The sequence below is a fragment of the Gopherus flavomarginatus genome, chromosome 2 (genome assembly GCF_025201925.1).
Source record: "Gopherus flavomarginatus isolate rGopFla2 chromosome 2, rGopFla2.mat.asm, whole genome shotgun sequence".
Classification (NCBI taxonomy): Eukaryota; Metazoa; Chordata; order Testudines; family Testudinidae; genus Gopherus; species Gopherus flavomarginatus.
The window spans coordinates 230,381,178-230,394,369 of record NC_066618.1 but is presented as its reverse complement, the minus strand read 5'-3'; the positions used below and the strand labels follow the sequence as shown (position 1 = coordinate 230,394,369).

Here is a 13,192-nt window from a genome sequence, read left to right as displayed (position 1 = left end):
TTGCAGAGAGCAGTGAAAGGTGGTGGGAGACACACCTAAACCCCTTCTGACAAGGGTGATAGGATTAAGGCAATTCCTCTAGCCTCATCTTCATCAAAGATGGGACAGGGAGGCATCTCCATTAGCATACAGAATGGAGAACAGAGATTCCAAGGCAAGAACCGCACTGAACTCTGGGACCAGAAAAGCAGAGAAGCACTGCATGATGGGGGATCTCTGCTCCAGATGTTAATGAACCTATACCTGCACACACCCAGCTCAGCAGTTATCAGACCAATTCTAGTAATGAATATTTGATTGATATCCAAAATACTGAAGCAGCCTAATTCCACTGTGAGCTCCCTCCAAGGAACACCGCCCAAAGCCAGGAATGATCAGCTCCCATGTCTAGCCTGAACAAAACAACTTTGGTATTCTCCCTTGTTTACACATAAACAAATCTAGTGTTCTTCCTTGAACCACGGTTGTTTCTCTACAAAAACCCCTACCTATGTTCAAGTAAGTGTTCTGATGCTTGGATCCAAACTCTGCATCAGTTTCACTGGGATTTCATCTTCTCCTGACTGACCATGCTGAGGGCTCTGCCTGTCTCCAGCTCTCAGGACCCTGAGCTACCACCATCACTTGGGAACCCTGACCAATACAAGCTTTATGGAGTGGTAAGAGCCCCCTCTCTCTCTGTTTTCTTTTCTACCTCAGGTATAACTTTCTAACCCTAACTTGTTTCATCAGGTATAGTTTTCTATATATGACTTATAATGTAACTGTTATGTTTGTTTAGCCTCTCCTTGTGTGGTTATCACTATTATTCAATAAATAACTTTTATGGTTAAGATGGTTGCTTCTCTCTTTCTCTCTCAGCTTTACTCTCTTGTGTTTTTAGCTTCCCTATTTACTCTGCAGCAACGCCCCTCTTACCTAAGCTAAAGATCCCTTTAGCGCCCAAAACTACTGTGGGGTTTGCTCATCAAGTGGGATACTACCAATACAATTGTAACTTGAAATTGGGGATAGGGACATGCTGAACCTTGACATATGAGAGTGGCAGCTTGAAAGTGCTGCTTGATCTAGGTCACTGAGTCCAGGGGCATATAAGGGTGGCAGCCTGAAAGTGCTGTTCGACCCAGCATGCTCAGGTTTACTCTATTCCAGTGCAGTACCTGTGGCATATAAGGGTGGCAGCTTGAAAGTGCTGCTTGACCGGGTCCACTCAGACTTGTTCTGTTAATGTATGTGTGTGTTCATCTGGTTCTGGGTCTGGAGGAACCCAGCTCTTGGGAACCTAGGTCCTGCAGGATAGCTCCACTGGGAGGGAACTTGCAGAAGGGAGAAGTAGAGCTCCATATGAAAACACAAGTGACACAAGCAATACATTGATAGAATTACAGAACCCCCCCCCCCACACACACCCCCAGAGGAGTAACCCTAATAAATGAACATACCCCAAAGTAACAAGCAAATCTGGTAACAAGTTGAGCAGGGTTGAAGGAAGAGGATGGCCCAAGATCTAAAGTTATATCATTCCATCTTTGTAAATAACTATGTCATTTGTAGCAACCAAAGCAGCATTTCAAATATATCCTTTGGCTAGAGCAGAATGTCATTATAATCTCAGTGCAGTATTGTACAGTGATGACTTACAAGGAATTCATCCGTTGCTCTGGGTAGAAAGCACACATATTCTGGGCTTTGTGGAGAAAGGAGAAGGTCACCACTTTTGCCCTTTGAGCCATAAATTACAAGGGTTCTTTTACACTTCTGTGGCTCTGGGGAATCTCTGGCAGTTTTAACTTGCACTTTCCATTGTCCTGCTAAATAAAAGCAAAAAATCACATTTTTAACAGTGAGCGGGAATACACAGGGATTTGTTCATCATTATTATTACAAAGCATTTGAGCAATGTCATAAATTTACATGATGTTTTACAAACAATGGACAGCCACACATCCTCTGCCTCAAAGAGATTACAGTCTAAATAAGAGATGACGTACACAGGACTCCAGTTGAGGAGTGGATATGTAAGGGGATATTAATAATGTGGATAAGGGAAAAGGAATCCTCGGCTAAGTGGTTACATGAGTTATTTTATTGCTATAATAATAGTGTAATAATTTATAATAAATTGGTTGGTATAATTAATTGTATTTATGTATTTATTTAAATATAATTGATTTAATTCATTCATTCTTTAATTTAATTTCTTGATGTATGTATGTATTTCAGATGAAAATTATTTATCTATTTAGGAGATGGTAGATTATTTAAAACAGAAGACTTTAACATAGGAGTCACATGAAACAACTGAATATAAGAACACACAGCTGCTTGAATAGTACAAATTAAACCATGATTGATTTTTAAAGATTTTTGTCAATAAGAATGGTCTACTCAGTTGACTATGATTTGAGGGATCAAATTATTCACTAGGGATCCAAATTAAAGCCCAAAAAATTCAGTGGGAGTTTTTTCATTTTGCTTCAACATGATTTGGATTGGACCTTGTTACAGTGTATTTGGACAGTTGCCATGCATTAATGAAATTGTTTGCAAACCATGAATTCATGAATTATAGCAAAAATATACCAGGAAATTGTATCAAAGTAATGAATTATTCTCCTGTTTAAAAAAGTTGCAGAAAACAGATCATGGAGCAGAAACAATACTGTGTGACTTAAATGGATGCTAGTGCCCAAAAGAGTAGTTCCTACTGGCTGGATGGAATTTGCCCATGATTTCAAAATGACTGAACCTTGAAGGATCATGCTGATCATAGGAGGCAAAAGGGACCTAATAAAGATAAGAAATTAAGAATCTGTGCTTAGCTTGCGATGTGTACTTCTATAGTGTTGTCATTTGCTGACAATTTTAATATAAAGAAAAACTATTTCATGATCATGTATCTACCCACAATGCGTGTTGTCAAGAGAAATTTTAGAGGCATTTAATTCACTTATAAACCTGGATGTACTTTTTCCTGTTCTTAAGCTGCATTTTTTCCTGCCTATTTTTTTCCTCCATCTGTTCTAGTGTCCTTGGCTAATGCTTTTTTCCTGTTTTCTTCTTTGTTCTATGTAGCTTATCCTGTCCCACCCCCCACTCTGTAGAGAAGGCTTTCTGTGTCACAGCTGATTGTTCTGTGGCTCTTTGGGGTTCAGACACAGCACAGCAGGCAGACATGCAGCTCACAGTCAGTCTGGTGGGTGACAGCTAGGTTTTGTCTTTTTAGGGTTATTTCCAGGAATGAGTCAGATGCAATATGTGACAGATACAAACCATGTCTAATGAGGAACTTTATTTGTTAGATATGTATGACCAGTTAGCTTCAGCCTGCTGAGGCATGGAGATGCAAATTGCAGCTCCCTGTGCCAGCCTGGCATGTTGCGCCCCTTAGGGATTCATGCTGGCGAGGGAAGTCATTGCTGGAACTGTTTGCCACTAGTTTCTTCAGTTTCAACCAGGTCTTCACACAGTAACCCCACAGGCAGAGGGGCTGAAGCAAGGCTACAATGAGTCAGATCATCCCTTAGTCACCCAGGCCATACCCTATCTACAATAAGCACCACTCTCTTTGAGGGCTGCACAGGCTGCCCCTAAAACCTAGTGGAAGGGAGATTGTGACCACCACCTTATATCACAGTACCTCCCTGGTAGACTTTCCTCCACCTAGGCCCTGCTTTACTTGAGCAGAAGGTGGATAAGGCAGGGTGAATCTGTCCCAAGGCGAGAAGGCAGCAGTGCATATGTAACACCAACAGACCCCAGTCACCAGCGGGCAGAACTGAACCTGGGACTTCTGGAGCTTAGTGCATGAGCCTCTACCGCATGAGCTAAAAGCCAACCAGCTGTTAGCTAAGGCTGTAAAGCAGACTTATTTTATCTCTCTCTCTAAGTGGTCTCGGTGCCACTAGATGGGACAGAGCACCACACTCAGGAAGTGTGTGGGTTACACATAGTTGCAGGCTTTCTGCTGCAGAATGCAACATGCTAAGCGCATATTATGAGACCAGGAAGCCATTCTGAACACTGATTTATTTTAATTGTTGCCCAATGGTTGTATCTTTTCTTAATTATTATTTCCAAAGAAAGGTTAATGTATCAGTGATCAAAGAGTTGGGAGTTTCCCAGCAAATGAATCAGTGGTTAACAGATTTAAGGCCTCTTAGGCATCTGCGACTGCTTGTTCTCAAGCCTTTACTTTTCATTTCTTCCACAGTCTAGTGTCCTGGCCAAACTAAGCTAATTGCATTTTCTCTCACTTTGGTAAATTCATTTCAATCTGCTCACTCCAGAGTCAGAAGAAATGTTTGTCTAACACTTTAGCTCCCTTGGACATTTGCTTATTAAAAAATGGCTACATAAGAAAAGGAACTACTTGCAAACACCAATTGGTTGATGTATAATACAATGGTAGTTGGGGTGGTGGCTTTATATTCATATTTGTTTTTTGTCCAAATCTGGAAGTTCTCTCGTCGCTTCTTTCAGTCCTTATTCAGACAAATCTGCCACTAAAATCTGTGGAAGCTGTGGGTGCTTAGCACCTCTGAAAATCAGGCCGCTATTTAGGTGCTTTATTTTAGATAACCAGCATTGAAAATTTTGGCCTTTGTACCTACCATATAAAAAGATGCATTTACTTAATATATCATGTACCATTCACTGTGTTAATGTCGGTGGACTGTATTATCTCTGTGTTGTGTTTATTAGCTATGGCTCTTTTCTTTTGAAAAATCAGACTGGGGCTTGTTAAATGAACTTGAGAGAGGAAGCGGAAAGGCTGTTTCTCAACAAAGGATCAAAATTCTCTCTGTCTTCTAAAACATCAGTGTAACTAAGGCTTTCATTTTCATGTTAGCCCAGCAGTGCTGCCAGTGCACGGGCACTTTGTTAACTCTAACAAATGAAGTCGAATCAGCCTTAATGCCATCCTCCCAACGAACCTCTTTGACACGTGGATGCACAGAAGAAACGCTAGCTGCAAAAGTGGGAAAATCAAACCTGCAGTGACTTCTGCACAAAGAATCAAGAACATTTAAAACAGACACTATATTTTAAGTGTGAAAAACTGTAAAATCAAAAGACAAATAATACAGGGGGCTACATCTTCTTCTTATACAAGCAATGTAGGTCGTAGTTGGTGTTTTGTGGATATTGCTCTCTGATTTCCCAATATCAGTGCTGTATGTTCTCAGGACTGATAAGGACATATCACTTTCTTAGATGTAGCAGCTGCTTAAATTATTTTACTGAGGGAATGCACAGAGATCATGGAAATTTTCTTAGCTTGCTTACTTCGCTTGTCTTTCAGTTGCTTGCTACAGAGTTTGCCACCCTGCCTGATTTGCTTTTTCAGTAACTTCAGAGTCCACCTGACAAAGGGCATTGTCGCTGCCATTTATAAACAGGGCTGTGACACGGCACTATCAGCAGCACCCTGATCACTGGCAGCGCTGTAGCCTGCAAAAGGCTGTAGGCCCACCTGGAGGCAGCTTCCTGGGACATTCTGAGCACTGAAAATCACTGGGCTAACAGTATAAGGATAAGATATAAGTGGAAGGAACAGGAAGCAAGGGGGAGCCCCGAGGGTGAGCCTGGGCTGAGGAGTGAAGGCTGTGGGAAAACCTCCCCATGCTCTAAGCCAGCATTACACTACAATACTTTGTAATGAATGAATGAATACATGGTGAAAGAGTAACAATCTGGTGTGTGTTCATGATGGTGAGACCACACATACTGGCCAGGCAGTGGAGTGCACCAAGTAGCAACAGAGGTGCCTCTGACATGGACTAATATTAACCTGCCAGAAGTCTGTGGACTACCTGTGATCATTTTCACCCCATCAACAGAAACTTGAAAGAGGAGAAGGGACTATAAAAAATCTGAGGAATTTCTGGGGAGAATTTTTTCTGTTTTTCTATTTGTTTTTATATATCTCTCTGCCCTATATCCTTGTATGACAATATCTGTTAGCTGAACTGCTTTCACTGCTGCTGAACCACATTCTGTGCAACACCCATAAACTCCTGCAATACCCCAGAGCATCTCATGAACCACACTGCAGGAGTCTAGCTCCTTTTATCTGACTGCAACATAAACAACACTGTGGAACACTATATCTTGCCTCTTCCCTTATTCTGCATTATTCTGAGAGGCCACCTATCATGGGGGCAGGGAGGTGGGGGGGAAAAAAAAAGGAAATCATCCCTACAATATAAAGCAAATCTTTACAGAATCATGAAGTGTCTGATTCACTCTGATACTCCCTTGATTCTCATTTGAGTGCTGAGAGCAATTATCCATCTTCTTTGCCAAGGCAAGTGTATTGGAACCCCTCTCTCTTACATCGAGCACCCAACATGGAATGAAGAGGGCATGAATAGATCTGCTGCCTTATTTGGTTTGAGAGAGTCTATCTATGATCTGAGAATGCTCCAGAGCTTGATGTAGCTCTGCCTCCTGCAGGCAGAACCCTTGCTCTTAGGTAGCTCATGAATATCTGTATTGTAGCCCATTTACTAGTCTCTAGAATGAATACTTCATTTGCAGAAAGTAGAGTGGCAGCCTGACTGAAAAGTGCTGAGATTCAACTAGTGCTCAGGAGACCTGCTTAACAATGGTGATCAGCTCAGTTTCAAATACCCCTATTGGGGAGAAGGCAATAGGGAAGATGATGGCTGAGCAACATTAGCCAGATAGAAGGAGATTCTCTGGGTTTCGAGAGTGGATTATTATCTCTCAACTATTTTGATGTAGTGACCTTTGCTTTCAGATAGACCTCAGCATAGTGTTCCATGCCTCTGTGACCTTGAGGCAAGGCTGGATTACTACAATGCTTTTTTCTGATGGCTTCTCTTGGAACTCACTTGCAGACTGCAATTACTGAAGAATGTGACATCTTCACTGCTCAAGGGCCTTCACTTATGAGAATCAGTAACACGAGTGCTCTGCCATCTGCACTGGTTATCTATTATTCTGTGAGTGTGTTTAGTATTTAAAGACCTAAATACAGTCTGCGAGAGGGTGTATACCTGTCATACTATGATCTGCAGTACCAATTGCGATCAGCAGAGTTGAAACTGCTTGGTGCAGATTTGAAAGGTTAGAACAAAGGTCTTCTCCATCAAGGGTCTGTGGCTCTGGGGAGTTCTCTCTACTTTGACATACACTCAGATACTGCACATAAGTGGATACCTGTGGGTTGAGTTCAATACCTCCTTCCTAACCCCTTTGCTCTGTTAACCTCCCACAAGCCTCAGTCTTGCCCCTCATATTATTCAACAGCTATATGGCATAGCTGATTAGACTTACAGGCTGAAATGTCACCAGTACGCAGATGACACAGTGCTCTACATCTCCTTTACATCAAACAGGACCATCTCCTGGCTTTCTCTATGCCCAGCTGAAATCAGCACTTGGATGAAGAACAGATGGCTAATGATGAATCAAGCAAGATTGAAGTGTTGCTGATAGGCCGAGGGAGGCTTTTCAAAAAACTTGCTTCCTCTTTAACACTCCCACTATTGAGAACATCTGCCCTCAAACTGATAAATCAGCTTTGGTGTCCTTTTGACTCCTCAATGCTACCGAAGGCTCAGATAGACATGAGATAAGGAACACCTCACTACCTTATTGGCTGGCCAAAAGATTGTGCCACATCCTGTCAGACGCAGAACTAGTCATGATCCATGCATTCATGCTTGATTATTGCAATGGAATACAACTCTGAATGAAGTCACACAGCTGGCAAAACTCAGACTAGAACAAAAAACAGTAGTCCATCTGCTTAGCAACACAGGCTACCATGAACACATCTCTCTGATGCTCCAATCTGAACTGAATGCTTACTGAATGCAGAGTCCACTTCAAGGTCTATGGTGTGTAATCAAAGCTCTCCATGGGAATAACCCTAACTACCTGAGAAATTGCCTCTCCATCCATGAAAGCTCCATTCCACTGGAACAATGCAACTGTTGACCAATAGGGGAGACTTTGAGAGCAGGACACCAAACTTGCTGAAGTTGGACCTAGATTTAGCTTATGGGGCATATCCCACAAAAGATAAGTAACCACAAAATTCACCATTTTCAAAACTAAATGCAAAGCTCAGTTCTTTGACTTTATTTTCTCTCAGTAAGATTTTCAGATACAGACACCAACTCACCCACCACACTAACCCACAAATGTAAATCAAATACCTATGAACTCATCAAGTTATTTATCTTTAAAGCTGGGAAGGAACAAAAAAGAGGTTATTTATAGTGTTAAATACTTGAGCTACTACAATGATAGGCACTATATCTGTGGATAGGTAAGTAGACAGACAGATTTCTAATATTAAAATTTCATTTACTCAGCCAATTTTATTCAACCAAATGAAGATACTGTATTTAAGTACACTTACCAATTTTATAGCTTAAGTCTAAATTATTTCTGGATACTCTTAGAAAAACTTTGCTGAACTTGACCTGAAACTGCTTCCACTGTCACTTCACAATACATTTTTCAACTCACTGATGCATGTTGGGTGAGCTGTCCCTGTGTATTAAATGACAGTGGCATTGGGTAAACAAACCAGTTCTTGAAATCTGTTCTCAGAGGAATTTCTGATTGATTTCAGGACTGAATAATAGAAATGGGAAGAAAACCAAAAATGGTTTGTGTGAAGTATCTCCTTTGCTCAATTCATTTGAAAAGACATGACATGGCATCTTTATAGATGACTATACTTGACTACTACTTGACACTTTACATAAATGATTACTGTGGAGGAAACTAATTTGCTTCATTGATTTGTTCACTTTATACCAGGGGTAGGCAACCTATGGCACAGGTGACAAAGGCGGCACGTGAGCTGATTTTCAGTGGCACTCACACTGCCTGGGTCCTGGCTACTGGTCCAGGGGGTTCTGCATTTTAATTTAATTTTAAATGAAGCTTCTTAAACATTTTAAAAACCTTATTTACTTTACATACGACAATAGTTTAATTATATATTATAGACTTATAGAAAGAGACCTTCTAAAAACGTTAAAATGTATTATTGGCATGCAAAACCTTAAATTAGAGTGAATAAATTAAGATTCAGCACACCACTTCTGAAAGGTTGCCAACCTCTGCTTTATACTGAAACTGAGTTTAATTTCAATGTCAAAGTTCTGGGAGGAGAATATAGAGTGTTTCTCACCTTTGATGGATGCCTTCTGCGAATTACCATTTTCTAAAATAAACAAAAAAGTTTTATACTTGTTTGCTGATAAAGCTACTTAAGATGTCTAAATTTATAATCACATTCAGAAAGAATTTTCATATTCTCAGCCATAACTAGTCATTTGATATCTAGAATATTATTATAATGCAAATTCTCTTTACTGGAATACTTACTTTTAGCAATTAGCTCTCGCTCAGTCTTCCCATCATCCTGGTACTCATCTAACCATCTTTCATTGTAAAGAGATAATAATTAGACTTATGGCAATTAGTAATTAATCTTTTTATGAGGAATCTCAGCATTATTTGCCCTCCTTTCACCAATGTTTTTTGTGCATCTCTCATCAAGCTAAGTCTTGTAAACACTTACTGGGCCAAATTCTCTGCTGGTATGAATTGGCACAGCTCCGCTCATTCAATGAAACTATGCCAACTTATACCACAGGCAATGGGATTCCTCATGGTAGTTAGCACTACACCTGGTAGTTACTAGTAAGTATTGGCAGGTTTCTTAGATTCTAAGATCTACGAGGCTTCTAGAACTTCTATGGACCAGGCAGCTATGAAGGTGAATTTCACCTCAATTTTGCCCTTCATTGTACATTATAGAATTTAAGGGCTTAACCCCAAACTTGACACACTACAAAAATACCCCCACATACTTCTTCAACTGATCCCCCTATCTCATATTAGAACGTTTTACAGCCATTACATGAGTTCTCTTATTTAAAAATACTGGTAATCATTATAAGCTTCCAACTTACTAGCTCCCTTTTGCTGCATCCTATACAACTGCAATTCATTCTACTCTCCATATACAAGTAACTATGTGAATAAAACTCTTGTGTACAGAGAGAAGACTACACTGCATTATGTTTAAACTATTGTTGCAATAAACACATTGATTAACCTTTGTGAATTCTCTTCTAATCCCCTCCAAGGAACCAAAAGATCACTAACCATTTTTAAAAATAGACAGGAAACAGGTTCATTGGTAGCACTTATTGCAGGCAAAGAATTACAGAGCCCCTCTAGTTCTATAGATAATGTCTCTAACCTTTTTCTAGTGCTTAATAAGTTCTTTTTGACAAGGCAGTTTTATAGCAAGTCCACAGTGTTAGTCAAGTATTCCTCCCTTAGCAGGAATCTTATAAAATCTCTCTGACATTGCAGAAACAATTGTCTACTCTTCAAATAATCAACTTTAATGTAAACCAAACTAATTAAACAGCCTAATAGATTAAAAAAACCTAATCATTACAATAATAGTTTTAGAGAAAAAAATAGTTATTAGCTAACAATTTGCAGGATTTTTGCAAATTGAATTTTTTTTTTAAGCTAGAGGGGAGTTTTCACATAAAAACAGAAAATGTTTCCTTTCTTAACTGAATTTCTAATTGATAATCAAGATTGTAAGACAACCCTCACCCTAAAAAATGATTGCGCTGACATGAACAAGTATTTTGTAGTCAAATGTATATGTACTCTAAGTATTTGGAAAGCCTGTACTGCAATGCATAATCTGCTTGATTTTAAAATATGCTTCTCTGAATCATTTCTATAGTGTTAGATATAGATATTATACACACATGCACATATATTCACCTATATCTCTTTCTGCTGCAAACTATCTGAAGTTTATATGGTGGTTGCTTCAACATACAAATTGCTGAAAGCTAGGTTGTTGTCTAGGGTGGCAAAATATCTGGAGCAAAAGAATGTTTAGTGGCTCTGACCAGAGGCTGAGAGAGTTGGATATTTTTCAATTTTGCCTATGGCAGCAAAATTCTAGAGCCCGCATTGAGACAGGGAAATAGACCTTTGCTAAGTGAGCAGAAACATTTTAACTATCCTCTAAGACAATATCAACTAACCTTTTTTTCCCCACTTAGATAGATATAAAGTTCTCTTCAAAGATTTCCAGTATATTAGGTTCACTCTAATGACCATTAGTGACTGGGAAATGCAAAATGAACTGGCCTAAATCCATATGATTGGAAACTTTTAATGTAATATCTTTTAAGGAGCAGAGAACTGAAATGTTATTTAGTTTTATATGATATGTACATGCAAGGTTAAGGAAAAATTATTGCATCTTTTCACCCACAGAACATTTGGCTTTTGACCTTTTTTATCTTATTCCATGCCCTCCCATGCTGATCCAGCAGCCTTTTCTGCATGGCTTGGAGCAGAGAATTTTGTTCACTCTTTACTCCCTGAAAGACAGCTGGGCAGGATTCATATATTCAGGCTTTGTGCAGGCAGCAAAGTGGTTTTTTTAAGTGTTTGGCTCCTGTCTTGCAATGTTTTCCTTAAACGGCTCACAGTATAACAACTACAATTCTGATTTCCCATCAATGGCATACCTGTTACAGGGAAACACAACTTCTTGATCATCATCTTCCTCTTTAAATTTGACAACCACCTTATCAAGGAACCATCCATTGCCTGGGTTGAAATGACAAAAGTTTACTTGCAAGTTTGTATTTTTGTGGAGAAAAAAAAATCTTTAAGAGAAAAGCTGAAACAACTGCTTTCCCAACAGCAGATCCCATTAGGTCAAAACTCAGCTAAAGAAGTGAAAACATTAATCTAATACCCTCACAAGATTCCCATTCTACTACTAAGGCACAATATTCCTAAGCATAGGCAAGAGACAATTTTGATTCCAGCAGAATATTCTTTGTGTGGAGACAAGGGTGTAGTAGCATCTGTAAACTGCTACCACCACTCCCACTTCAACCTATGCTCTTCTATTCCTTTTGTTCAGGTTCACATATGAGGACAACATTCTGCTTGTGCAATTTACCATGATTCACTGTAGGAACCAGAATCCTTGGTCGTTTGAGAATAAAGTACATGACATTATGAATTCAGAGAGACTGGATTAATATATAACATCCTCATTCATGTGTGTTCTTACAATAGCCTTATACAGTCTATAAAAAATATAAGCTTTCGATCTTGAAAAGAGTTCAATGAAAATCATTTTAAGTAAACCACCAAGGCCAAATATGGTGTAAGAAGCAAATGACTATTAGATTAACTAATTCTGACTGAAAAAAAATATTGAATGGAAGAGGTTCTTCTATTGAGGCGAAAACCTCTTCACTAAGCCTTTCAAATTTGTGTTTTCTTCAAGCCTTTATTTCAAAGGCACATTTTTGTTCAGCTTTTTCCTTCTATTAAGAGAGCAAAGCGCATTCTTAACTAAACTTCGTATAAGTTATTGCCCAAGGTAATCACATAACTTACATTTATGTAACATTTAGATTGTGAAAGATTCAAGCATTTAACAGATTAATCATATAGAGTTCACTTACCTATCACCAAACTACCACTCACCAATCACCATTCTCTGGGGCAGAACCCAGCAGCCATTCTCTACCAGCAATACTAAACAGGTGACTAGCAACTTTTGGGGCAAGACATACATAATAATCACCATTGTAAAGAGAGGAATTGAGTAATAAGTTAGTCAACTGAAAACAGGATGAATTTAGGTAGGCTGAATATAATTACCTAATTTAAAATTTGGCCATGATGCCCTGGTTAACACTAGCATTGTTGCAAAAAAGACAAAAAAAAATGTTTGAGAACTCGTTTTCACATTTTACCCAAAAGATATTTTCCACAGGACAGTGGGCAGGGCATTGGTCCAGTACTGACTCAAAGGGAAGAATGCCATCTACTGAATCATCAGAACACCTCCAGGTGCACTGGGTTTTTTCTTAGGCAATGCCCATTCCAGCCAAGTATTAGGAGCAGAAGGAAATTATTAAATGATTTGAAGTAAATTAAATGATTTGAAATAAATGTTTTGAAGCCATCAGATTGTGCATAATGCAAGATTAAGTAAATGTACAAACTTATTGTTTGCAGCGCTGTTGTAGCCATGTTGGTCCCAGGATATTCGAGAGACAAGGTGGGTTAAGTAATATCTTTTATTGGACCTGACAAAGAGCTCTACGTAGCTCGAAAGCTTGTC

General features: G+C 39.3%; 1 protein-coding gene across 7 annotated transcripts in view; it reads right to left on the bottom strand.

Annotated features, from left to right (window-relative positions):
* The window catches only part of RP1 (RP1 axonemal microtubule associated), a 320,592-nt gene that overhangs the window by 129,130 nt on the left and 178,270 nt on the right, over nt 1-13,192 (bottom strand). For 5 of the 7 annotated variants that reach the window (XM_050938879.1, XM_050938878.1, XM_050938875.1 and 2 more), the window contains exons 29-32: nt 11,571-11,652; nt 9,379-9,434; nt 9,182-9,214; nt 1,642-1,811 (exon numbers count right to left, since the gene is read on the bottom strand). In XM_050938879.1, the coding sequence (XP_050794836.1) occupies nt 1,642-1,811; nt 9,182-9,214; nt 9,379-9,434; nt 11,571-11,652 (341 nt within the window). The remainder of the gene's footprint in view (nt 1-1,641; nt 1,812-9,181; nt 9,215-9,378; nt 9,435-11,570; nt 11,653-13,192) is intronic. The other 2 variants (XM_050938876.1, XM_050938877.1) reach the window with 2 other exon arrangements.